A 27,339-nucleotide genomic window follows, 5' to 3' on the forward strand; every position below is an offset into this window, starting at 1 on the left:
TAAGGTCACTTAGTGTCTTCAGAATTAGATGAAACCCAATTAGAATATTTTAGCAATGTTGAGAGAAAATTTTTATTTTTAGAACTAGAAATATCCATGCAATAAACAATTTTTTTCCAAAAAAAGAATGTTAAATCAATAGCAATAACTTCCATACTTTATTTTTCTTGTTTTTTCCTTAAAAAAGCACTTTCTGTAATTAATTTTTATAATACTCACAGGTTTATTTTTTTAAATACTCACAATGAAATGTGTTTCAGAGAATGATTGAGAAGGTGCAGATCCAGCTGCTTAAGCAGAATGGCAATCTTCATCCTAATCTCACTTTCAGGATCATCATCATTAGTAATTTTATCAAGAATATTGAATACAGATGAGTCTCCTTTCACTGTGTTATAATCGAAGCCCAGGATTTTTGCCATAGGATTTCTGTTAGCTGACCAAAAGAAGTAAATAAATAAAAGTTATTCTCTTGTCTTCTATTATAACACAAAGATGAACAAACCTATCGACGCCCACTCAGCTGTTTCTTTCGTTATGTTTTCTCTAATGAACCCAATTAGAATCAATGTCCACTCCTCAGATTTACTGAATTTAGGAACTTTCTTATACCTTTTGAGATGTTCTATCTTGTATAGTAATATTATCTATATAGATGTCACCTCCCTAATAGGACAAAAGCCAAGACATTCCTGGTTGGTTTGTTTTTTTAGTTGACCATGAGGCATTGTTCAAAATAGGCATCAATTAATATATTCAGAATTGATTTGAAGATAGGGAAGTACTGGTCTCCTTACAAGAATCATCACTAGAGCTGCATATGTGTGTGTGTGTGTGTGTGTGTACCAATGCTCAGGATTCACAAATGCATGCTTCTTTCCCAAATAGCATGCTTCCCTTAGTCTATGGATCTCCTGCCAGTCTTCTCCATCTGCTCAAACTGCTTATCTTTTCAATGTCTCTTGATGTTAGAGTTGGAAAAAGTAATCTAGTCAGTATTTACACACATACCAAAACTATAGTGAAAAACATAAATACCAACTCATGTACAAGGCTGACACAGATGTGGAAGATTAATCTAGAGATGCTAAAAACAGAGTTGGATAAAGGCTAAAATATATATGATTGAGAATGAGGGAGAAAGAAAAAATGTTTAGGAAAAATTCAAGATGAAATATATACGCATTTGGACAAGGAAAAGGGAAGTGACTATGCGACTAATTCAGAAAACTCACCTGAATGAAAGAAGAGAAGTACAGAATGGCATTAACTCCCCAATAGCATATGGGCTATGCCACCAGGAAAGAGCAGAAGGCACAGGGCTGAGGAAAGAATGCATGATGCGAGATGGAAGGAAAGTTGGGTCTCTTTCCTTGTACTTCCCATCATGCAATCTCAACTTATCAACCTTATGAATGTCATCTATAAAAATTCATGAAAAGCAGTACTAGGTGAATTCTTGGGAAAGATACAAAACTGACTCCCAAATTGCCAGGAACCATGTAATTTGGACCTAAAACTAGGCGTTGTGCCTATAAAGGGCAAAATGCAGCAAAAACCACATATCTAGCCAATCTAGATATACAGCAGTCTGTGTATTAAATGTATATGAGTTGAATTTAGTGAACAACTGTATTCCTATTAACTATCTTCTCGAATTCAGCTTTACTCTCAAGATGTCATTCCTCCTCATGAAAGCAGCTATGGTGTACAGGACAGCACAAGAGGGAAGAGTAGGCAAGGAAGAAAAAGGGACTGTTGTCCTAAGGTACACACCTAAATCAAATTTAAAAAGAGAAGAGGAAAGGCCATCTTCCCATCTCACAGCAATGAGCAGTGGCAAAGGATGTTGGGAGGCAGAACTCAGGTACCTTGGCATAGGACCCACTGGTTGGATGATTCCAAGAAAGCAAAACCCATACAGAATATCACTAGGTATTTTTCCTAAGAAATATTTAGAGCACAATGATAACAGGCAATTGGTCACATTCTTGTTTGGATGGTAAAAGATTAGACAATAATCAGCACACTATATATCCTTAATAGAGAGGGAAAATACTTCTCATTGAATGACTGTAACTGTCACAGCAGTTGTATAGTCTATAATGGAATAGCACTGAGACAAATGGAAAGGGAGATGATTAGGGACTCTCTCTGCTAAAGGAAGAGCTTACATTCCCTTTAAAGGAAAGAAGTCGTCATCCGTCATAGCAGTATGTGAGGGGAGAGTGTGGATTCTGGTCACAGACATCAGTCTTCTCGCCTGACATGGACCTTAAAGGCTACAAGCCTCAGGTTGTTCAGAAGCTAAAAAGGCTCTCTTTAAAATTAGAAATCTAGAAGCTTACTAGTGGTAATATATTAGGCCTTTCATTTTAAAGTAGAAATTTGATATCAGCATAACATTTCAGCCAAGTAAAATTAATGACATTTTTATGAAGCTGAACATATTACTTTTTACCTTTTAGGTTACAGAGCTTTTTTCAAAAGACTGTAACAAATTATTTGTCCCCAGATTATGTTTCTAAAAGTTCAAATCACAGATTGGAGTGTAAACATCACCTTCAATGCACGCTTGTGCTTCCTTCAGCTTTGTATCTTTGGCAATAAATAACAAGCATGACAGCTGCCCAAAGCTCCGAACTTTAATTTGCGGTACAGAAAGAAATAGCAAAGGCTGTCCATTTTTATCAGCTTCTTCTGATTTGACTGTTGTTGCACTAAAAATGAAAAAAAGTGAAAGCTTAGGGTTACCTGGATGCCAGCAGAAGTTGAATTTAAGATATTTCAGCTAATTATTCCCATGTGTCATTATAAAACAGAGAATATAAATACCTCTTGTTAGAAGCTCAGCCATTTTCCCACTTCATTAGAAATCACAGTGAGCAATATGATATATACTCAGAAAGAAAATTTTAGGCAATTTCTTAAAAACTAACATGAATTCAACGAGTTTTTGTTTTTCTAACAATGTGTTTGACATCTTTTAAAATCACTAATTCCACAGAACCATTCATGTTTTGAGGATTTCTAATGTTTTTTTATTTATACAATTTTTACACCATAGCAATTAGTGGTTAGAAATCTTCTTGGCTACTCTGTGTTGTTTATGAACAAAAGAGCTATGAAAAAAGACAAACTAGATCCTCTCTGTAGATCATTTTTCCACTCCAAACACCTTAATTAGGTTTACTTTAGGATTTTAAGCAGTCTTCCTAAATGGGCTTTTCCTGATCAAAAATTACTGGTTCTCCTAGATTTGTGTTTCTGTCCATTTTAATGATTTTTTTTTAAATTTGGCATTTTAAAAATATTAAGATTTTTTACGGCAGTGATATCCCTATAGATTTCCATCACTTACAACATTAATTAAGCTGCCTAGGTTTTCAGTACATGCTGATATCCCTAGGAAAACTGCCCACATCTTAAGATTTAATCTAACACATTTTAAATTATAATGCAGATAAATAGATGTGAAAAAAGTAAATCTGACAAACTCAGACTATCCACTACTTAACACTATTTCCCTAGAACAGAAATAAGAGGATAGAAACTGCAGGAGTCAGAATAAGGTCTTCCCCAATTGTTCATATCCTAGTCCACAAATCCTGTGAATATGTTACTATATGAGACAAAAGGGACTTTGCAGATGGATTAAGTTAAGGATCTTGAGATAAAAAGACTACTCTGAAATATCTAGGTTGTTACAATATAATCAGTAAGTGTGTTTAGAAGAGGAAGGCAGGAAGGGTGAAGTCAGTGAAGGTGAAGTAACAATGGAATCAGAGGTCAAAGAAATGCAGAGTCAGGAGCCAGGGAATGCAGGTGGACTCTAGAAGCTGGAAAAGGCAAGAATGAATTTCTCTCAGCTCCCAGAAGAAACATGGCCCTGCCAACATTCATTTTAGCTCGCAGGCTCATTTTAGACTTTTCACCTCCAGAACCATAAAACAATAAAGCTGTGTTGTGTTAAACCATTGAGCATAAAGTAATTTGTTACAGCAGCAATAGGAAGCTAAGACAGGCTTTTTAAAAGTCTTGCCCACTGCTCTATCCCAGTACTTCACATTGTATCTGCACACAGAAGCTGTTCAACCAATATAATAGGGAAAAAAATGAAGGAATAAAATATTCTTAGACTGGCCAGTGATGTGCATTGTGTACAAAATGTGTATTTTCTCTAAAATACACCTTTCGGAGTAATCCCCTTAGGACTCGGGAGATTTCTTAAAGGCCTGAAATCAAGACTGAACACCAGTGCTAAGTGGATGGTGAGAACTAAGTTATAGGCTGAAATAATGCCAACAATATCAAGCTACTAACTTGAGAAAGTGAAATTCCTTGTGGAAAAAGGGAGAACTGAAGCGCACAGGTGACACTTTTCATTGCTCCTACCAGTTGAAACCTGTAACTTAACAGAGCCAGCTATAAGGACGATGTGGAAGAGCAGGTTTCAGTTTGTGGGCTCACAGTTTCTCCCACCTGAATAAAAAAGAACTCTTACAAGGAAAAATGCTGCACCCCCTCATGAAGGTCAAGAAGAATGTGCTGTAAATGAAATCCACTGACCCAATCAAGAAACTTTTAAACTGGAATTGCAGAAGGGAGCTAAAAATACTCAGCAAGAAAATTTATCTAGTCCCCAGTGTCTAGGTTGGTGTCCAGAACATTGTAACTTAAATAGCCACATAGGACATAAGTCTAGAGTTGAGAAACAATTTAATAATTCTCAGGAATGAAAAACAAATAGCCCAATAAAAAAAAAAAGTATGGCTAATGATCCTAACACTCTGACTTAGAAATTTTATCAAAATACATTATTTTAGGTTGGAGATCACGTAATTCATCCCTTCATGGTGTTGGTCAGAAAACTAAGGACAAGACAGGTATGACTCGTGAGCGATTTGTGCATCACTGTGGGGAAAAGGGCCACTGCACAAGGCGTCCTGACTCCTCATCCATTCAGGGCTCTTAGCAGCATATAACTTTGTCCCGACTCATGCAGGTCATGAGACAAAGCAGAGCAAGAGTCACAACTAAAATATTGCAATATCAAAGTAAATTTGATTCAAAAATTACTGTTCTACCAGAGAAAAAGAGAAAAGAACAGGTAACATTTTTACAAAGTGATTCTGAATGCTTATCCAATTTATCAATTTCTGAGCTAGATTCTAAAGAATCAAAGGACCCCAGCTGCGTGTACCACCAACAGATGGTGTTACCATTGAGCGGTGTCATCTGTCTTTAGTTTACAGTGGATCTGGGCTTCATTCTGAGGTGTTTCAGGAAGATTATTAATCTCATCCTGTCGGACAAGAACAAAAGCAATTGAAAATGGTAATAAGGAGACCTATGATTTCCATTAAAATGAAAGAAGAGATACGCCCCCTGCCCAAACTGAACACGGAGAGATGATGACAAATGTTATTACAGGTTGAACAGCTGCACACTGGGAATGATTCTGAAGGAAAAGAATGAATCATACAACATGTGCAAAGCACCATGCCTATGTATTCAGTTAAAATCAACCTGCAAAAAAGGAAAGAAGAGAGCTGATGAAATGTAAAACCTTTTCAGTGTGTGACTCAAGGATCAGTTTGAATGTCAGATGCCAAAAAACCTAATGCAGAAAAAGGCTGATCAAATTTTTATTGACTGCTGCAGAGGGTGCATTTGGAGATACACAACATCAAATGAGAAGTGCGGCCACAGGTATAAATATATTCCCCAAAATATCTGCAGAGATCAACAAAAAAAAAAAAAGCTTACCTACTTCAACCAACTTTCAGTGTAGATAAAACTGACTTGGTGTTGCAACAGGAGGCCTTAGAGAATGTATAGAAAGAAGAATCTGCCTTTATTCTAAAACATCCAAAGATACCCTATTTAGTAGGAACACATACAGAGACTCCAGGCCCAAATCCTTCATAATGGCTTTGGCCATCCACCTGCATTTACAGACCTGAATCCTGCCTGAAAAGGACAGCTTCCCCTCTTTAAATAAGAGCATTACCAGCGTGCTAAGGGCCAGCAGCTAAGCAAGAAGAGTGCATGGGAACAAAAGAATAAGGTAGCTAGAGCTGTTTTACTAATACATTCTTCTAGCTCTTGAAACATCTCTGGTTTACATCACTTGTTACGTTGCTAGACATAGTCAATTCCAACTTACTATGGGTTGCTGATAGTTCTGTGGCTGGGGAGGGGCTGTGCAGTGGAACAATGGGTGTGATGAAGACCTGGGTGTGAAAGCATTTGTCATTTTCCATTATTACCAAAATTTCAGCTATTGACTTTACCTTTTTCAGGGCTATCAGTACCTACCTGGTTTTTTATCAAGCCACATAGGCATGTTTGTTTCAAATACCACAAGCACTATCAGAACCTTTGCATCCCTTCCAATATCAACAGTACCATCAATAAAGGTCACAAGCAAGAATGAAGGGTAGAAAAGTTGGCCCAAGGAAAAGTTGCATAGTAAATTTGACAGAGGAAGACAATTAAGGGGTAGTTGGTTCAAAACATACATGGTATCAAAACATCAAATACCCTGCTGAAGAGGGAGCACTGTATATAAATACTGTGTGCAGAGATATATAAAGCAAAAAGAAATTAGAAAATTAGTACAGAGCCAAGATACAGTGACAATCTTGACACCCTTTGACATCTGCTTTAAGTCTGTCTTTACACTAAGTCATTCATGTTTTTAATTGGTTTTGCAGATGAGTTCACCTTTCAAAGGTTAAGAAAAGAAGAATGTATGATACTACATTGAACGCAGGTGGGAGCAACAAAGAACAATAAACACTATGGCAGAAAGTGACCATAGCAGAGTTAGAAATAAAATATATTTTTTAAAAAGATTTCAGAATTCAGAGAAAAGGTAGAGCATGATGTCAGAACTAGAGAGTTCTTGAACTGCAGTTCAAGAATGGTTTTACAGTTCTAAAAATAAAATTATGAGTTTTATTCTCACAAATAACTCCAAAGGGGAAAAATGGAAAAGGCATCTCTAGGAAGTTTTGGCTAGTTAGGGAGCTGTTCTTGATATGTCAGACTTTAAAAGTCCACATGCAAAACCAAAGAAGATCAGAATGCCTGAAGTGGAAAATAAACAGAAGCTGACCAAAACAAAATATGATATATATATATATATATATATATAAATTTATATATAATAGATAATTATAATTTATATTTATATAATATATAACATTTATTTAAATTTATATAAAATTTATAATTTGGCTCTGTTCAAAAGCAATAAATTGATGGCTTATGAGGTAAAATGGAAGTAGAATTTTCTTTTTTTACACTCAGATTTTTAAAGTTCTCATTTGAAGATAATATTTCTTGTTAACAAGTCCCTCCCTTGTATTGAGCAAAATTTGCCATTCTCCCTCTGTCACCTCAGAAACTGATAGATCTAAATGCCAGAAGGTATGTCTACATCAGAAGTTACAAAAGCAATGCCTACTGGCGTCTGGTAGGCAACACAGATGAGAGGAAGGGCCAGACAGCAAACGACAGCTAATGCTGGCAGCAGGACCTGGAGAATGCATCCCCTAGCAAAAGAAGTTCAAATTGAAATTGAAAATTAGTGTGTTGGTCAAACAAAACATCCTAGATTTCACCCGAGCACCTCCGGTTTGCAATTCCAGGGTTAGAAGATTTCTGAGATTCACAGGTTTGGTTTTTTTTTTATTGTTCAATTACAGTTGTCCCCATTTTCCCCCCATTACTCTCCCCTGCCCTACCCACCCCCTACCTTCCACTTTCAATCCTCTGAGATTCATAGATGTTAAATGACTTGCCCAAAATCCACAATCAATCCATAAAAATATGTACAATGAAGATAATTCAATTCCAGAAGCAATTAGCTGACTTACCTGACAACATAACCCGATTCAAACGCTGAGGGGTCCAAATCGGTCTTCCATTCAAGTGGTTCTACAAAAACATATTTTGCCTCTTGGGGGTGTTTATAGATGAAATTCTCCACAAATATAATAATTTCTTTCAATATTGCTTCATTGAGAGGGGTAATTTCCAGGGTTCTCGTTCCATATCCAGCGGCAGTCCACTGCGCTGATCTTGTCAGTGCCACACCCATGGGTCCAACAATACTCAGCGTTGAGTTTAGCACACCCTATATCAGAGAAGAGAGACAGCATCTACCTTTTCACTGGAAATTTTTTACTTTCAAGATCTTAAACTAGTTCTGCCCAACCCACATTCTGTTTATTCATCTTAGAGGTTGATTTTTTTTAATTATCTAATTGCTCAATTCAATAAAATAGTTAATATTCACTAATCCAGCTCTGAGTAAAACTTTGGACTTAAGGATTTTCCAATTTCTGTCTGCCCTGAAATGAATACTTCTTCCTCATTTCCCCAGGGCCCAGATGGAAACAGAAAACTCCTGAGTGGAAAAAAGAATTGGCCTTTGATTTGCAGCTCTGCTGGGGACGAAGGTAAAATGAGCAATGCTCTTTTGAGCTGGGCCACACATTGTTTAAAGTGATGTTATTAATTTTGTTATCCTTTCTTATCGTCATCACATCGGCATCAGCGCAAAGATGACTGATGAACATGATTCTGGAAGCTCTGAGAGTTCCCCAAGTCCCTTAGGAATTAATAAGAAATAGAATAAGAACATTATTGTGAAATATAATTTTAATTTTCTCTAAAAATAGGTATACCACATACTGATCCTATCATCCAGGACATTTGAGCAATCCAAATACTCTACTCTCTGCCCATATTTTATTGCAATTTATAACTTTCTTAGGAGCAAATGTGAGAAATGTAAGAACAGAAGAAAATCTTTGTTAGGCTATTTATCAAAATCAGTTACCAAAACAGTCTAGCATTAAAATTTAAAACAGAAATTAAAATTAAATAAATATCACTCTGGCTAACTTTGTCTTTAAAAGAATATTTTTTAAAAAGATATCATTCTCTGAAACACTAAATAAGAACCAAGTTAGAAAACAAGTTCCAACATTGATTCATAATAGATATTCGTTACTTTCTTTAGATAAATTATACTTGCCTGTTTATTCATTTGTAATAACATGGATAATTAGAATCTTCCAGAATATTAGAATGGTTATAAAGTTAAACATAGAATATAATTAGTGTTCCCCTCATTATTACTGTAAAAGCATAGACGTAGCAAGATTCTACAGAAATAACTGGGGGATTTTACTTTGCAATTCAGCAACAGGGATGTTTATATCAGTGGTTCTCATGGGGTGGTATCACCTTCTGAGTAGCAGTACAGATATATTGTACAGACAGTTCATCATCAAAAGGAGAGAATGAGAACATCACTGGCATTTAGTGATGAGGGTCCAGATGTCCTGCAATGTCCAAAACAGTCCCCCGCATGGAAGAATTCTGCTGCAATCTCCAGGTATCAGGCAGATGAAAAACTTCAGATAAGTACTCCACTTTACAAATAATCACAAAGTATTTTTTCACAGTTTTAATAAACACTGGATTTTCCAGGATTGCAACTACCAAATAAATCAGAGGAAGGCTGTACATACTTTGTGTTATATGGACCTTTACCAAGAGCTCAGCATTTTGGAAAGTCACACCATTGACGGCTCCACTAGTCACACAATTTAAGTTTCAATGATATGTCTGCTTCAGTTTCACTTAGAGCTAATACATTGGCAGTAATTCTATGTAAGGCTAGACCATCTGACTACTTCATTATTTATTCATGCTGATACTTTAGTACAATTATTTTTCTTTTAATTTTCCTTTATTTTACAGTTAGGGTACTATCATTATTTAAAACTATGCACACATGTAGGATTACTGTCTATAATTTTGTTTACTGAATAGCAAAGCAGGCACTATAATATATCTGCTATAAAAACTGAGTATTGTATCAGATAGGGTTGAGACATGTGCTTATGTACATGTATCTATGAAAGTGCTAGTAAAATAAAATGTACATCGCTAAGGTATGAATTTGTTTTGTGCATTTGCTTTAGTACTCCAGAGTGTTGTTTCTACTGGAAGGTGCCAAACACAAGGACATGAACTGATGTGAATGTGTGACACTCTTAAGTTTCCCAGTATTGTGAGAATTAGTGCAAACTAAGAATAAGTGCAAATACTCAGTAGCTTCATCTTATACAGAAAGACTCAGGTGGACAGTTCTGTTTGTTTTTAATGTTAAGCATAACACTTGTTTTGGTGATCTTATAAAGCTACAGTGTGTGCAGCATTTCCTTCTTTTATCTTTTTCAAGAAAACTGTGAAATTACATAGATTGCATAAATGAGTGAATCAAAAAACTGTGGTACATTGATACAATGGAATACTGCACAGCAGAAAGAAAGAAGGAGCTCCTACCCTTCACAACAGCATGGATGGAACTGGAGAACATAATGCTAAGTGAAATAAGCCAGGCAGCGAAAGACAAATACCATGTGATCTCGCCTGTAAGTGGAACCTAATCGACAAAACAAACAAGTGAGCAAAACAGAACCAGAGACATTGAAATAAAGAACAAACTGACAGTAACCAGAGGGGATGGGGGAGAAGGATAACAGAGAAAGAAGGGGAAGGGTCAAGTCAAGGAACATGTATAAAGGACCCATGAACAAAAACAAAGGGAGGGAGAGGATTGAATGTTGTAGGTGGGGAGGGCAGAGGAGCGTAATGGGGGAAAAGTGGGGACAACTGCAATCAAACAATTTTTTAAAAATCTGAAAGGAAAAAAAAAAGAAAACTGTGAAAGGCAACATACCATATAGCCACTCCCTGGAAGACACTTAAAAAGCTAATAAATGCAAAAAGTTCTTCTTTTCATCATGATAAATTTTTTATAGAAATTTAAGTGTAACATACTTGAATCTCTTTAAAATTGTTTTTCTCAGTCTAGCAAATCAGGAGCTGCAGCAATGGACAGGCTTGATTCAACAAAATTGCTCAGCAAAGGCCTAAGAAAATCTCAGGGGTTCTATGAGCATCCCAAAGAAGAGGAGATGATGTATGAGACCTTAAAAATATTAAAAAGGTATAAGTGTTTTGCAGGCCTGAGTTTTTAAATGAAAACAGGGTAATGCGGTGGTTTTTCATCTTATTAGAAATTCCTGATGGCTTAATTTAACAAGAAAATGAAAACTACAGTGTTCATTCAACTAATTCCAGTGGTGTTCAAAATGGCCAGTATGACTCAGGAGAAAAAAAACAAAAACGAACACTTTTTACCAAGAGAAGATGCTCCCCAGTTACTACTATCCATTGCTAGTCCATGCGTTCTTTTGACCTAAGCAACATGGTTTGTTGCTTAAGCCAAAAGCATACGAAGGCATGTGAACACATAGTACATATCTTTGAATTACAGTAAGATGTTAAAGATATTTAACAACCAAAATTAGGACAAAAGTTTCTGTGCATGTGTGTGTTTCCATAAATGGAGAATCACTTGGCACTTATTTTCTCTACTAACCTAATAAGTATAATAGAATCTGTTTCCCTAATGGTCAGTTACAAGCTTCCAGTTACTGTAATAAAATGAAACCCACTCATGTATAATTTCTGCAAAACTGAATTCCTTATGAGGCTACGGGAATGTGAGCATCCGTTCTGAGATCTAGAAATGTGGCTGGTACCATGGATTAGGAGTCACCGGCATTCTGAGAATGATAACGCTCCTCAATGAGACCTGCAGAAAAACTAAAATTTCAGAACTGACACGAAAAGCGTCCGAGTTGGAGTAAAGAGGTCCAAGGGTGAGGGGTATGAGGAAAAGCGGGAAGGGGCAGGCAGCGAAGACAATGTACAGAGGAGGAGGAGGCAAAACTGCAAAGCGCGAGGAGAAAGGCGAAGGGGGCAAGAGAGGCAGGGATACGGCCAGAGAGGTAGAGCAGATAAAGAGCTGGGGGCGCGGGGCGAAGAAGTAGAAAACCCCCAGGTCCGGGGAAAAGCAGGGGTCTGCGAGGAGGCCGGGGCTGGATGGGGGTAGTGCGAGCAGGGGAGCGGGGCGGCTCTCCAGCCGAGGAGAGAACTGAAAGAGGGCCAGAGGGACTGAAGCGGGGTCCGGGAGAGGCCCCCTTCCTCGAACCACGCGGAGGGCTGCAAAGACGCCGCGCTGGCCGAGCGCAGGCCGCAGTCCCGGCCCCCGGGAGGGGCGGGCTTCAGAAGGCTACCCTGCGCCCGCGCCGGGCACTCACCTGCAGCGCCCGGCTCCACGGCGGCCCACTAGTGCGCGCCCGCCGGTTGCTAGGAGCGAGCTAAACGGCCGGCACCCCGCGTGCGCGCAGAGCGTCGCGGCCGGGCAGAAGAAGGGTCGGAGCCCCCGCCGCACCGCGGAGCTGAGCCTGCGCCCCCACCCCGCGCTCCTGCCCCGCCTCGCCGCCGCCACAAGTCCCGGGACGCCCTGCCCGCTCAGGGCTGCACCCCGCTGCTCCGTTTTGGTCACCTCCCTGGAAACACTGTTTTTCCGCCTCCTTTCCCATGAACTCGCTCCGCCTCGCTTCACCCTGTGGATTATGTGTACCTTAATTAAGGTCACCCGCAGTTAGGGGTGTTCGCAGCAACTTAATACAACAGAAAGAAAGAGAAAATAGGCGTTAGAAACGCCGTTTTGTGTTTTGCTACAGGCTTCCAGACAGGTGTTCTACCTAAGTTACAACTGAGTTCTCAAAACTAGCATAGGGCCTCTCACAGGATATTTGAGGCTTAAATGTTTTTTTCCAAAAGCAAATGTGGTAGAACATTCTAAAACTCACTGGAAAAGCAGATGCTGCTCTTGAGCAGTTTATTTCAGAGAATTGGACGGAATGAAAACATTTCTCCATGGTTTTTAGTGCTTTTTACCTTTATCCAATAAGAAAATCCTTGACCGCATCAGTAGACACTCCAGTAAGAGCTCCAATTCTGTGAGGGAAGTGGGGGGAAAAAGAAAATGAGCCTCAATCTTGCGGGGGGCAGGGGGAGGGGTGAGGGTGAGTGTTTAGGGACCAGCGCTGGATAATTTAAGTTGGTAGACTATTTAGGAACTAAAACGGGATTCTTGCCCTAAAGCCCAAGATGCAGGTATGTAATGATGTTAGAGCTTTCACAAGATGTCAGGATATTATACTGTCCTGACTGAAAAACTGAGCCTCTCTGCAGACACGTAAAGAAATGAGATTGAGATATTTGGCCTTTGTTTTGGTTCCGCTCTTCTTTTTCTGAGAGTTTGAAAGTTGCTGCAGTGGAATCATGTTGCCTGATCAGACCTCTATCTCTGGAAAAGCCTACAGTTGCAACGAGTCAGAAAGGAAGATTATGTGCCAATAGATACATAATCTGAATTCAAAAAATGGATAGGTTATGCTCTGAGACAACCACAGCACCATACCTGTAGAGTTGATGCAAGTCACAATCTACTGAAGCTCAGAGTCCAGCCTGTAAAACTGGAGACTGGAATAGTCCTAGAAGCAGGGAAGCTCCTTTGGGGACTTGATTTTTACCTGTGGATTTTAATCAGTTATATAATATGTGAGTAGCACTGGGCTTAGAGAACTATAAATTTCAGGACTGTTGTTCGGTTTGCAGCTAGAAGAATCCAGGGCTCACCACACCTGAGCACCTGTGTCCTCACTTGCAGGCATACCTTGTTTTACTGTACCTTGCTTTATCGCGCTTCACAGATGTTGCATGTTGTACTAACTGAAAGCAAGGTTCCCCACCAGCAAAAAGATCATGACTTGCTTTATTGCGATGATATGGAATCAAACCTGCAATATCTCCAAAGTATGCCCATACCAAATTCACTCCAAGTGTCAGAATATACCATGACTTAATCTGATGGCAAAATTTGAACTTAGTAACCTGAGATTTTTCCAAGAAAAAAAAAAAAGCATGTAATAATATTTAAATTTGAACAATTCCCATCTGGCTTATTCCAATTTTTCCTTGCCTCGTTGAGGCACTAACTTGATTGGCCTTCAGCTCTCAGCACAAGAGACTACCTCCCACAGAGTGTAGACTGCCCAAACTAACAAAGCCACATAGTCGCTCCCAGTAGGACCTATCTCAGCTAGTCTGTTTTATTGCCTGTCTCCTACCACTACTAAGCTCCAAGAAATGGGGACATTTTCTGTCTCTTTCAAGTCTAGAAAAGTGACTGACACAAGGAAAGAATGAAACTGATTAATCACCTGGTCAAAGATGGCTTGCTACCTGACATTCTTTATTGAGCTAAACACCAGAAAGGCAATGCCCACATTTCCTAGTACACAGTTGGTAGAGCAAGTATGATGATTCTAAATGGCTGTGTTTTAGTAAAGAGCCTTTAACACTGAGAGCGCACCCAGAAGCTTGCTGGAGCAGAGAGGCCTTTCCCAGCACTGCCTACAGCCAGCACATGGGCATGTGACCCAGTTCTTCCAAAGGAACTTTAGAGAATCTGCCAAGGGCTCCTGGGAAAGACTTGAAAGTTTTTGGCCCATCCCTGCAACTTTATGTCAGTTAAATATGCTCTCTGTACCACCCACCCTGGCTTAGGCCAGCTCCTCTGGTGCATAATAGAGTTCAGGCATAGATTCTATGTATTCATCTGATAGGGCTGCCATAACAAGGTACCATAGACTGGATGACTTAAACAACAGAAACTTACTGTCTCACAGTTCTGGAGCTTAGACGTCCAAAATCAAGGTTGTTCATTCCCAAGGATGTGAGGGAAGGATCTCTTCCAGGCTTTTCTCCTTGGCTTTCTGAAGGCCATCTTCATAATCGTGTGACATTCTCCTATATGCCTATCTCTGTGTGCAAATATTCTCCTTTTCTAAGGACACCAGTCACATTGGATTAGGTCCCCTTCCTCCCAGTAACTAATTTTAACTTGATTACCTCTATAAGACTCTATCTCCTATAAGGTTGCATTTTGAGGTGCTGTGATTTCAGCATATGAATTTTCTGGGTGGGTGGGGCACAGTTGAATACATTATGTTCTGTAAACAGAGAAGTCAGCAGGTTTCAGGAGCCCAGTCACCTGCTTTAGACACGGGTCCACTGGTGTGAGGCAGCCAACGAAGAATTTACAAGTCATAACCAGGAGAAGGTAAGAGGCAAGGTTGGTTTCAGTATCCAGTACCTCAGTCAGGAAAGGACTCTGGCATGTGAAACCTCGTAAGTCTTATGAGAATGTATAGTCACTTATATTGTACAATAATGTAGTTAGATCTCATTTTTGTACAAGATTGCCTCTCAACGGCAAAATTTGGGGGGACATTTCAACAGGAATTCTGATGATAGAAAATGTTATGAAGTCTGATAAATACCAAATTCTCCAGGTCCTACCTTCCTTTACAGACAAAACCAACAATCAAAGAAGTCCAGCCTCAACTGCCTCCCTGTGCCCAAAAGTATTTCTTAGTGACACATACTGCAGACCAAGGCCAATGGTCTGGAAATGAAATGACTCCATCTCCTTAGATTCTAACCTCCTAGATATTAAGTGATTCAATTAATGCTCTTTTGTATAACAATATGTGCCTGGCACTCTGTTGGCAGAACTGGGTTATCCAATTCAGGTAATATATTGCCTCGGAACAAGAGGTTCATTTCAGAGCAACAGAGATGCAGCAATAGGCTTATGACTGTGAGTGCCACTGATCTTACCATGACCCCCATTACCCTGAGGCTGCCATTGTATTAGGATAGTGGAGTGGCGTGTCAAAGTCCCACCTGTGCCAGTATGGTACAACACCTTACTGGATTGGGTGTCCATCCCCCAACATGTTGGTATAGGCACTGAATTCACAGTTGACAGGTAGCACAATTTTTACCTAATAGCTAGAATTCATGGGTATGCAAACCAAGGCATGAACCTTCCCACCATAACTCTTAGTGACGCACTTGTGGAATTGGAGTTTCCAACTCCCACAACCTTGGGCTCTGCCAATTTACAAGCTCTAGTTCCCATGAGGGAATTGCTTCCAACAGGAAATACAGTAAGAGTTCCCTTAAACTTGAAGCTGTGACTACCACCTGGCTACTCTGTGGTCCTCATGCCAGTGAACTCCACCAAACAATAAGGAGTTACTGTGCTAGTCAGGTCATTGACTGACCATGATCGCTGTGACAGTTAAGATGCTACCACCAGGAAGGATGCCTAGAACCCAAGGGCCAAGAGGCTGGGGATTCACTTGTCCAGCTCTTAGTACTTCCATGCCTTGTGAGAACTGTGAATTGGAAATCACAGCAACCACATCCTAAAGAGAGCAAGACCTCTCATAAATAAAGGCCTGGGTCATCCCAAAAAGCAGGGATCCCAGATCGGCCAAAGTACCAGCCATGGGACATGTAGAATACATGGTCAGCTTCTTATTTCTGCCTATCTCTGCTAGTTCCTACCTGGAGTTTCACTGTAACCATTCAGGTGAGAAAAGACATGAAAGGAGGAGTGTGAACAGGACAAGGAAAATTCTAGGTTATCTGCCCTGTCAGTAAGGTAGTTTTGTATTCTCTGCATGGAGCCTAAACTGGCTCTTTCTCTTGTGGTTGTTTCTCTTGGCTCTTCAGAAACTTTGTACTGTTGCTGCCGTTTCCATTGTTTCACTCCGTCCCAGAACAAGTTTCTCCATTCAGGCTATAGTCTTGGGAATCTAGCAGTTCGTACATCTACTGTTTTTGGAGGTCTTACAGCTGCCGTCCCTCCTCCTCCAAACCCACCAGTGTATTGCTCCCCTACCCCCACAGCCTAAATCTGGCCCACAGGAAGAACACACACATTATTTACCCAACAAACTCTGAAAGTGCAGGCCAATCCCATCACATTAAAAGCGTTCCTGTACTTTAGAGCCAAAGCCGCTAGACCCAGCCTGTCACTCATCCCCTAGGCCTGTCCACTGTGTCCTACCCCACTTCCAACTGCACCAGGCAAAGGACACATATTAAGCTAACTGGTTTCCTTAAAGCCCTCTTCTTCCTTCCTTCTGAAATGAGGTTGGGGGCAGGTGAGCAGAGAAGAGATGGCTAGCACAGTTCTCTCTAAAAAAGCTCCCCCCCTGGAAATCCACTCATTTCCCTTCTATAACTTCAATATGGGTGAATCAGGAAATTGACTTTCCAGTTACAGACTTCACAATTTTACATCTCATCCTAGGCCCTCATTCTAGAATAAATTCTTTATTGTATCTCAACTCCCCATGTCTTAAATTAGTGAAAGAACTTTAACATATTACTTTTTAGGTATATGTACAAATTGTGACTAGCTATACAGCAAACCAATAATATACATTACCTTAAAAAATGAATGGGTGGGGAAGAATTATTAATTTGTTTATTTATACACCTCTTTATATTTTGATGTGTTACAATGAGCCTGTCTTCCTGTAGTAAAAAGTCAGGACAGTATAAAAACAATAGACATAGGACATTTCTCAGTAAATTTAAATTTTTTATATATATATATATACACATACATTACAATTAGGTCATAAGTCAAATATCAAAGTATAACAGGTTATTATGTATAAAACAAAATAATTTTGATTATAGAGTAAAACCATAAGATAACCTTAACCATTTTGACTTGAAGTAACTTCATGGAAGAAAAGTATTTTCTCTGATCTTCATCTTGTATTTACATCTAATGCAGTTTATTGGCTTTTTAACTGGAAAATTTGAGTGAGAAAATAATCAAAATGACTGTAATCTCAAATTGAACTCTTTGAGGAATAGGGCAAGCACGTTATAAGCTTCAGTACTGTCTAAAAGAAAAAGATAGTGAAACTAGAGAGGTACATTCTCTTCCCAATTTGAACAACAGCTATAAAAGTGATTAAAAGGTGGTCTATATGATTAACTAAACCTACATGCCACATTACTAGACTCCCAGTCAAATATGGGCGTGGGCACATTAAAAAAAAAAACACTAAAATGACAATAGGGAAAGAGAAGGGGAGGGAAGATGAAATAGATGCAGCTTATTTAAAAAAATATGGATAATAGAAAGCAGAAGAGCTGAAATGGCTCAAGAGAGAGGAGGAAGCTTCAAGGGATCAAAGCCAATAAAAATAAAGCACTTACAAATCACAGACCCTGGAAAGTCCCAGAACTTGGAGGCATCTTTGAAGGTAGAGTGGACCAAAAACAGGAAGACTGCTTAGTAGCTGGATCCCCATATCATTGTCCCCAAAAGAAAGGTTTATAAATTAGGGCACCAACCAGTTTTTTGAAATCATAGGAAATGAGTAAGTGCGGGCACACTGAATGTTGAGAATTCCCTCAGCCCCTTCTCCTTGGCCATGTTTCTCACACTAGCAACCTAACTTACATTTTTAGGCAAAACGATTGGAACTGACCATCCTCAAAAGAACAAGCTACATATACTGACATTTAAGAGACCTTCCAATCGAATTTGCAGGTGTTGGAACAGGGGAAGAATGTGAGTAGCATGGGGCAGAAGTGATAGTAACAGAATCATATCTTCTTCTTCCAAAGTAAAAGGTCAATGAGTCTCTAAAAAAAAATCACGAAGCAGTTCAAGCATGTTATTTACAAATATGGATATGCTGAGCACTACCAAAGACAACTGTAAGAGCTGTTGCCCATCACTATGGTTTTTAAGAAAAAAATCATAACCAGGAGCAACCATGTTATAGGAAGCTCATTCTCCATCATGTAGGCCTGGCTAAGCATAATCTAGACTTTAATAAATCTAGTCAGGATGGACACAGGCCACTAAAGGAGGTAAAGCTTCTGTAACAATTAACTATTGCTGCAATAATACTGCATAGCAAATCAACCCAAAACTCAATGATACACATACACTTACACTCATGGGACTTTAGGTCGATTGCAGATTCCATTGTAATTTGGTCGATGCAGTTTTGGCCTAAGTGTCTCTGCTTCCGGCTGTTTTCAGGGCTTGGTTCTAGTCTGTGAATCTGCTACACATGTCTCCTTCTGGAACCCAACTCAGGGGCCATGTCTATCTGTGGCATGTTTTGTGTCATGGTGAATCACTTCCATGGACGTTCCAAGTCTCTGAATCATGTCAACTGGCACCGTATTGACCAAAACAGGTCACATGGCCAAGCCAGAATGCAAGGGTGGAGTTTGCACCCCATGAAGCCATGGCAAGGCTGTGGATATATGACACCACCACAGCAGAGTGAAAGAATCACTGGAATTAATAATTCAGTCTACCAAAGCACTCTTCATTATGTTATTCATCATTCATCAAATGTGTTCTAATTTTGGCCTTTACTTCCATTACATTATGAATGTAATGGTGTTCCATATATTCTCCATCTTATCGTATTCTCCATCTTCCAATAAGAATATCTAGGACAAATGGCCAGAATTAATGGTTAAGTGTTCTGATTTGCTTCTTTAATTTTATGCAATTATTCTAAAGATATTTCTAATCATCACGCTAGGATATGTTTATTGATTTTAGAGAAAGAGGAGGGAAGAGAGAGAAACACCAGTGGGATGCCTCTCATCTCTGCCAAAATTAGGGATTGTACCCACAACATTTTGGTGTAGACAATGCACCAACCAACAGAGCCAACCAGCCAGGGCATACTCTAAATATTTTTATAAATTATTTTATTCAAAATATTTCTTATTATAAGTGCTTTCTTTTGTATAACTAAGAATAGAGAACAGTCTAAAAAATGTTTAACCCTATTTTACATCAAGTAGCACTTTGTACCTGTTTTGGATTTTAAAAAGTAGAAACGCAGAGCAAACTACACTGGAATGTTGAAAAAGTTATTTGATATAGAAAATGTGTAGTCTGGCCAACAAGTGATTACTCCAGAAATCCTCATGGAGAATTACAGATTTAATGTGAGACTTGATATTTTGGAAAAACAAACTGAGGATTAATAATATCCGGGTGATGTCTCCCAATAACACCAAAGGAAGCAGTGAAGACGTCTTAAAAGAATAGTTTCCAGATGCCTAGTAAATCATGTGTCTTTACCAAATGAGAACATGACTAAGGGAGGATATTACTTAGTTTGAGAATAGAAGCATTCTTTGGGTGACTAGTAGTATTTTGCACTTCAACTTTGTACATTAAATAGATAAAAACCAAATTATCCTTTTCTAATAATGAAATGATGGACACAATTTTTTGCAATGAAAATCAGTTTTACCATTCAGTGTGATTTATATTTGTAAGAAAATCAGATTCAATGATGAGATGATTTCATTGACTGGAATATATCTCAAAGTCTTGTAAAGTGGGAGAAGGATGATTGTAAAGAGGGAGGTAAGAGGAAAAACACAGGATGATGTTTTGCACATAGGAACATTTTCAGATATATAAATTTTAGAAAGAATGTAGAATCTAGAAGTTGATTTCCTATAAACCATCTATGCCCACATGCCCTTTGGGAAGAGTTCATGGGTTCCCAAGTTGGGAAACCCCTTTTTCAGTTCACTGATAGAGCTCCCCAAGCTGCTGTGCTCTTCGAGGACTTAGGCCACTCCCTCTGATGCACTCCCATGTGGATCTGAACCAATCAAAATGTGCCAGAATCTACTAGCTTTCAGGGTTTGGGTCATGAAGAGCATTTAGCAAGGTTGCAGGCTTTGGTTATCCACATTGAAATCCTCCTTTGACTTTATGTTTAATTTTCTTTTTCCTATAGTATTTCCTGGCAAGCGTTTGTGCTTGAGCAATTCCTCTCTGGGTCTTGTCACTGGATTGAAAAACAACAATAGTAGCAGATTGTAGTCAGATATTATAGAACAGAAATTAGAATCTGTGCACCTCTGAGGAATATTCCATTTAATCAATTAAATTTCCATAGAAGATGTAAAGCACAAATGGACCTTGTAGCAATTTCCATGGGTATTAAGTGTTTGAAGTCAAAAAAAGAAAAAGAAGTCTAAATGAACCAAATTAATCTTCTATTTCCTTCCTAACTGGCAAATCAGCAGAGAGTAAGAGACAGAAGCATAGATTTAAAAACCATATGCAACATATTGCAGTTGTCATATGAGGAAACTATTTTTTCTTCTCTCATTTTGATTACCTAAGTGTTATAATAACATCACAGGAACACTTTGGGATTAGGAAAGCCATGACGGGTTTCCCCCTCCTTTGAAAAGATTCTACTTCCTTAGCTTCTGTAAACTCAATCTGTAGTCAGGATTAGGTTTCTGGTGATAGAAAGAGACTCCAAAAACAGTGGCTTACAGTGGGCAGAACTTTATTACAGCAGTCTGGAGTGAGCCGTCCGCCCCACGGGTTCCACTCTGCAAAGTCCAGAGGGATCCAGGTCCCTCCACTGTGCCGGGCCCTCATTTCCATGGTCGAACCATGTCCAGCCAACAGGAAGGAGGAAAGCATGAACAAAAGAGCCAAAGGTCACACGCTGGCTTTTATGTAAGGAAATTGCTCCACCACAATTCTACTTAGGTCTCATTGGCCGAAATTAATCATAGAGAACACTTTTGCTTTTTAGATTTTGAAGCTATCTTAATAGGTACATAGCAATTTAAATTTGTTGTATTTTCTTAGGATTTGACCCTTTTCATATAATAAAACAACCCTGGTTTTTTCTAGTAATGATTTTTGCCTTAAAGTATATTTTGTTTGATTTTAATAGAGGTACACCAGCTTTTTATTTGATGTTTTCCTGGCATATAAAGATATATAACTTTTTCCATCCTCTTACTTTCAACTATTTTGGAAACATATTTTAGATATGTTAATTGTAACAGGAGAGAGCTGATTTTTTTTTTAAATAAGTCTGACAGTCTTTGTATTTGATGAAGGCATTTAATTTATTTACATTACGCATCATCTTATTTTGTGCTTTCTATTTGTCCAAAATTTTCTATGATTACTTTTCTCTCTTTGCCTTCTATATTGGACTGATTAATTATTTTTTTCTAATTCTATTATATCCAATAGTGTTTAGAAGTGTTAATAGTATGAGAATACACTCTCATACTATTCTTTCTGTTTACCCCAAAATAATGTGCATAATTAACTTAGCGAAGTCTCAAGTGAATCAGTCCTTTTACCCATTTCCTGAACTTTACCCTCATCCCCATCAGAATTATTATTTCCTTCTGGAATAATATGCTATTATGATCATGCATGTCAATTCTTTTCTTAAAATGTTAATGTTGCTGTTTTTTACATTCATCATTTTATATTGTTTATATTTATCCATACATTTAGCATTCCTCTGATCTCCATTTCTTTTTTTTTTAAATCCTCATCCAAGAACATTTTTTCACTGCTTCTAGAGGGAGAGGAAGAGAGAAAGAGAGAGAGAGAGAGAGAGAGAAACATACATTGGTTGCCTTCTCGTACTCTCCCCCACGGGGATTGATCCTGCAACCTGGTCATGTGCCCTGACTGGGAATCCAAACCAGGACCTTTCAGTCTATGGGACGATGCTCCAGCCAACTGAGCCACACTGACCAGGGCTGCTCTCCATTTCTTTTTAAAATACTGTAGAGTTATTGAAGTATGAATAACATACAATAAACAGCATATATTTAAAATGTGCAATGTGATGTTTCTACTTACATGGAATGATCACTACAATGGAGAGGAAAAGGTTCCTCCCACCCCTTTTTAAGCCTTCTCTCCTACCCCTTCATTTTCTTGGTGGTGGTGTTTCAGGCAGGAGCCTAAATGTAAATGCTGTTACTCAATCAGGCTGTTACTGGAAGTCTTCATTTCATTTGTATCTCAGACATTGCATATGTGATCACTTTCCTCCTATCTCTAGTACACTCTTTTTTTTTCTTTACTTTTTATTGTTTTCACTATTACACTTTCCCCCTTTTTCCCACCTCCACCCAGCCCCTGCCTCCCAATTCTCGCAGGCCTTCATCACATCGTTGTCCATGTCCACAGGTCAGGCATATATCTTTAGATTCTCCTTTAGTGAAGGTTAGCTAATGGCAAACTCCCCTCAGTTTTTTTTTTTAGATGTTATTTATTTATTTTTAGAGAGGGATAAGGGAGGGAGAAAGAGAGGAAGAGAAACATGGATTTACGATGTGTGAGAGAAACATGGTCTGTTGCCCCTTGCATGCTCCCATCCAGGGACCCAGCCTGCAGTCCAGGCATGTGCCCCAACCAGGAATCAAACTGCCAGCCTTCCAGTTTGCTAGACAATGACCAACTCACTGAGACACACCAGTCAAGGCTCCCCTTAGTTTTTAATAACCTGAGAATCATGCTTACTCCATGCAGGAAAAAATTTTTTTCTAAGAATAGATTAAACAGTCACCAGTTTGATTCCCAGTCAGGGCACGTGCCTTGATTGCGGGTTCGATCCCAAGTCCGGGTGTGTACAAGATGTAACCAATCAATGTTTCTCTCTTACACTGATGTTTCTCTCCTTCTCTTTCTCCCTCCCATCCCTTCTCTCTAAAAATAAATAAGTAAAATATTTTTTAAAAATAAGTTATCAGTTTGTTTTTCCTTTGAAAGGTAATGTGTCTCCTTTAAAGATCTCTTGTCTTCACTGTTCTACAGTTTCACTGTGATTTGTAGTATTGTTCTTGGGGCAAAGATATGCATTGTATAATTATTCTGAACAGTGCACATTGTGATAGCTCTTTGCTAGTCTTCTCAAGTTCTATACCATGAATATTATAGTGCTCATTGTGACTACTTTTTTCTTTTCCTGTTTCTGGTCACTACCTAAAGTGAGTTTTACTTGAAATGTGGGGGTATTTGAACTGAGGCAAAAGAGCCTAACAATAAGTAGTAATTGTATATTTTATTGCTGAAAAAACTAAATCTAATTGCATCCTCGATCTCTTGAAAAAAATGTTGGAGATTCATGTACAAACAGTCATAATTAGGGCACTATTTCTAGTCAGATTTCTAATGCTTTGCTAGAGAAATACTTATTTTCGGGAACTTTAAGTTTTTTTGTAATTTCAAGTCCCTAAATGTAACTAGTTTTCACCAGATGGTTTCATCTTCATTATTTATGTAGGGCATTTATATTTAGCAACTATTGTTGGAGGGAGATTATAGCATTTTTGAAATTTGAAGTTTTACTAATTTATACTTAACGATTTTGAAAAAAGTCTGTTATTTCAAATTACTATTTAAATCTCTGTTTCTTACTTAAATTATACTTGGCTTATTCAGTCAATTCTTTTGTGCTATGAACTTTTTGTAAATTTACTGGGAAAGACATTTTGTAACAATTATAAAACATAGACTGTAGCTATTGATTTTTTTACAGGTCTTTATAATGTGAAAGGAAGAGGTTGAATTTGCATACTGAAATAAGGTTAAAAATTATACAACTATTTTTATCCTCCTGTGTGAATGCTTTCCTTAGCGGTAGAAGACGTATCATATAAAATCATATACCATGGAAGACTTTTTAAAACTGCTTTGATTTCAGAGTATTTATATATTGCATTTATACCAGGAACATTCAGGGCTCCACAAAGTCAAGTTGGATAAGCATTTAGTGGGGGAATGTATAAATTGTCTTAAAAGCCAAATCTATATTTTAAGAAATAAAATTGCTTAGGCCTCAAAGAGTTAAGAATCAGCAGGATTTAGAAATTATTTTTCTCAGAATTTTCCAAAGCAACTTACTAATAAACATTCCAAATGTATAAATTCACCTGATTTGGGATTGATCCAAAAGTGAAAGATATGACAACAAAGTCTTAGCAAATTTTATCTTTCACTGAAAATCTGATTAAACCAGTTAAGACATTCTTTGGCATTTAAATAATGTCAAGTATTATTTGTTATTTATTTCTTTCAGAACATAAAACTGAAGGTCACATAAGTTGACTTTTTTTAAATCAGATGTTTGATTATTAAAATTAATAAAACGAGATGGGGGAGTGGAAAAAGAGGATAGTGACTTATCATTCATGAATCATTGAAGAAATGTTCTGAAAGAATAAGTGACTACACATAACTGACTTTCTTACAATTAGCTACCTACTAATAAGAATGATAACCTTGAACTTCCTCAGTAAAGTAAAACCGTGCTTAGCTGGCATAATAGAGCTAGTTCTTCCTATTAAATTGCTATAATCAGATCATTGGGAACCAGATGCAGCCAAATTAAAGTCACCTAATTAAACTGTCAAGCAAACTCTGGAATTCTCTGGATTTGGGGGTAGGGTATCAGCCAGGGTCAGAAGAGATCAAGATCAGAAAGGAAGCAAACATAGCAAACAGAAGAATAATTCAGGAATACTTGTGTAGAAATCAGGTTAAATCAAAAGTAGGAACTTTGGCCCCTGGAATTACACCAGCACACAAGGATTAGAGGGAAGGTGGGTAGGGGGAAATCATAGGGTTATTCTTTTACCTCAGTACAGTTAGGACCAGAGAGACACTAGCAAAGAAAGAAGACTGCAAGAAGGCCTAACTTGTAGTCTAGCCCTAGGTCAATTTTCCACTTCCCTGAGGAGTCCTGAGAAAATGTCCTGGTCTTATTAAAACCAAAAAGCTAGGTTCTATAACGAATCCTAAATAGTATAACAATAGTGTGTAAGTCTCATTAGTATTACGAAGAATACATAACTATTAACTATTTATATATCATGAGGACAATTATATCATTTTAAAAAAATACCTTCATCATCTTATGTTAAACATTTGTTAAGCAACTTCTATGACTACTTACAATCCAAATTTGTGTGTTACTTGGCAGTATGTAAGCAAAGTATCTAGTTAACTCTATAATTTCCTTTGCAAAAGTACTTCATTAACTTAGCTCTGTACTTAAATCAGTACATACAAAGTTGAATAAGGAGTGAAATTCAATAAGTAAAACTACATTTTGGGAAAACACCATCCTAAGGAGAAAATGTTGTAGTCTTTCAAGCTGTTGTATTCCATCATATCATTTTTAACCTTCAATTGTCTATTAAAAATTAATTCACTCTGATCAAGAGTCAAAATACTAACAAATGCTTATATCTTCAAATATTGACAGAGTAGTTGTTTCAATCAATTCACCTTAAATATAAAAAGTGACATAAACAGTCCTCAACAACTTATTTATTATCATATATTTGTCTCCAGGCATATCTATCTAACATTTTCACTGAACTTTCAGCCCTGAGAATAGAATCCCAAATATTCACTACATACGTATGTCTGTGATTACTTCTGAGCACAATAAAACTTGTAAGTAAAGATGAAAAGTATATAAAAGGTTCGTTTCACAAGTTTCTTTATAATATACATGTACATATTAATATCAAATTTACAAAGCGGGATGCAAAATTGTGTATATACTATGATTACGACTGTGTAAAAAATGCATGGGAAAAAAAGGAATCCACTAAAATTGTACTAGTGGTTATGTCAGAGTTAGAGAACCACGGTTGTTTTGCTTGCTTTTGTCTTCACTTTCAGGGTGTTCTTCACTGCATTTATACTACTGCAATTCAGATGCCTACTGCTCTCTTGTCTTGTTGAGTACCTCCAAATGAATTTACTCAAAAAGTAAGTAGTGACCAATATGCAGTTGATTGACAATGTGGTAGGGGAGGAGGAGAGTTGTGCACCACTCATCCTACATCAGAATGTGAAATCCCCTTTGACTTGCTCCTCTCCGGAATCCCTTCTGTGCTGTGGTGCAAAGGAAGTTATTCTTTCTTCCTTCCTCCACAGAACCATGTCCCTGCAGGCCCCAGCCTCAATGTCCCCATCTATAGCCTCCAAAATCCCATACCTCTCCTTTCAAATTCCTTTCTCTTAAAATTACTCAGGAAGATATATCTTTGCCTTAGCTTCTTCCTCTAAATTTGTTCATCAAACCCATCCCATCTAGGTACTCAGAAAACAAGAGGATTCTGCAGTGACGAGGAACCACACACATTATGTTTGTATGAATTGGCATGATTTTTCCAATAAGACAATACAATAATATTTATCAACATGTAAAATATGCACACCTTTTGACCCTGAAATCCCACTGCTAGAAATTCATCTGATGGAATTAGTCAAGATGGGTCACCGAAGGAAAATGTACATGGATGTTTTCTTCAACAGTGCTTATCATGGAAAGGACTGGAAATACCTAAAGTGCCCACCAATACAATACTGGTTAAACAAATACAATGTCTCCATGTGAAGGCTACCACACAGCTATTAAAAAGTGAGAGATCATATAGACTGATATAGAAAGCTCTTGAAATATACTGTTTTCTAAAAACTCAAGATACTAAACAATCTAAATATTTTTCATAGGGTATAAACCAAAAACTTGAAAGATGAAAAATGTCTGTGTTGACTTAGTTGGTCCACAGACACAACTCAACAATGAAGTCTATTGGTTTTTATCAGTGCACAGACCCAGGAGAGAAGAGCAGATCTTGGGAATTCTTTCTAAC

General features: G+C 38.1%; 1 protein-coding gene across 1 annotated transcript in view; it reads right to left on the reverse strand.

Annotated features, from left to right (window-relative positions):
• The window catches only part of ODAD2 (outer dynein arm docking complex subunit 2), a 171,504-nt gene extending 163,394 nt beyond the window's left edge, over positions 1–8,110 (reverse strand). The window contains exons 1-3 of the mRNA XM_054590234.1: positions 7,887–8,110; positions 2,563–2,720; positions 244–436 (exon numbers count right to left, since the gene is read on the reverse strand). Of these exons, the coding sequence (XP_054446209.1) occupies positions 244–436; positions 2,563–2,720; positions 7,887–8,110 (575 nt within the window). The remainder of the gene's footprint in view (positions 1–243; positions 437–2,562; positions 2,721–7,886) is intronic.
• Between the last annotated feature and the right edge of the window lie 19,229 nt (positions 8,111–27,339).

This window comes from Pteronotus mesoamericanus, unplaced genomic scaffold (assembly GCF_021234165.1).
Source record: "Pteronotus mesoamericanus isolate MK-2021 breed Mesoamerican mustached bat unplaced genomic scaffold, CSHL_Meso_final contig_130, whole genome shotgun sequence".
Classification (NCBI taxonomy): Eukaryota; Metazoa; Chordata; class Mammalia; order Chiroptera; family Mormoopidae; genus Pteronotus; species Pteronotus mesoamericanus.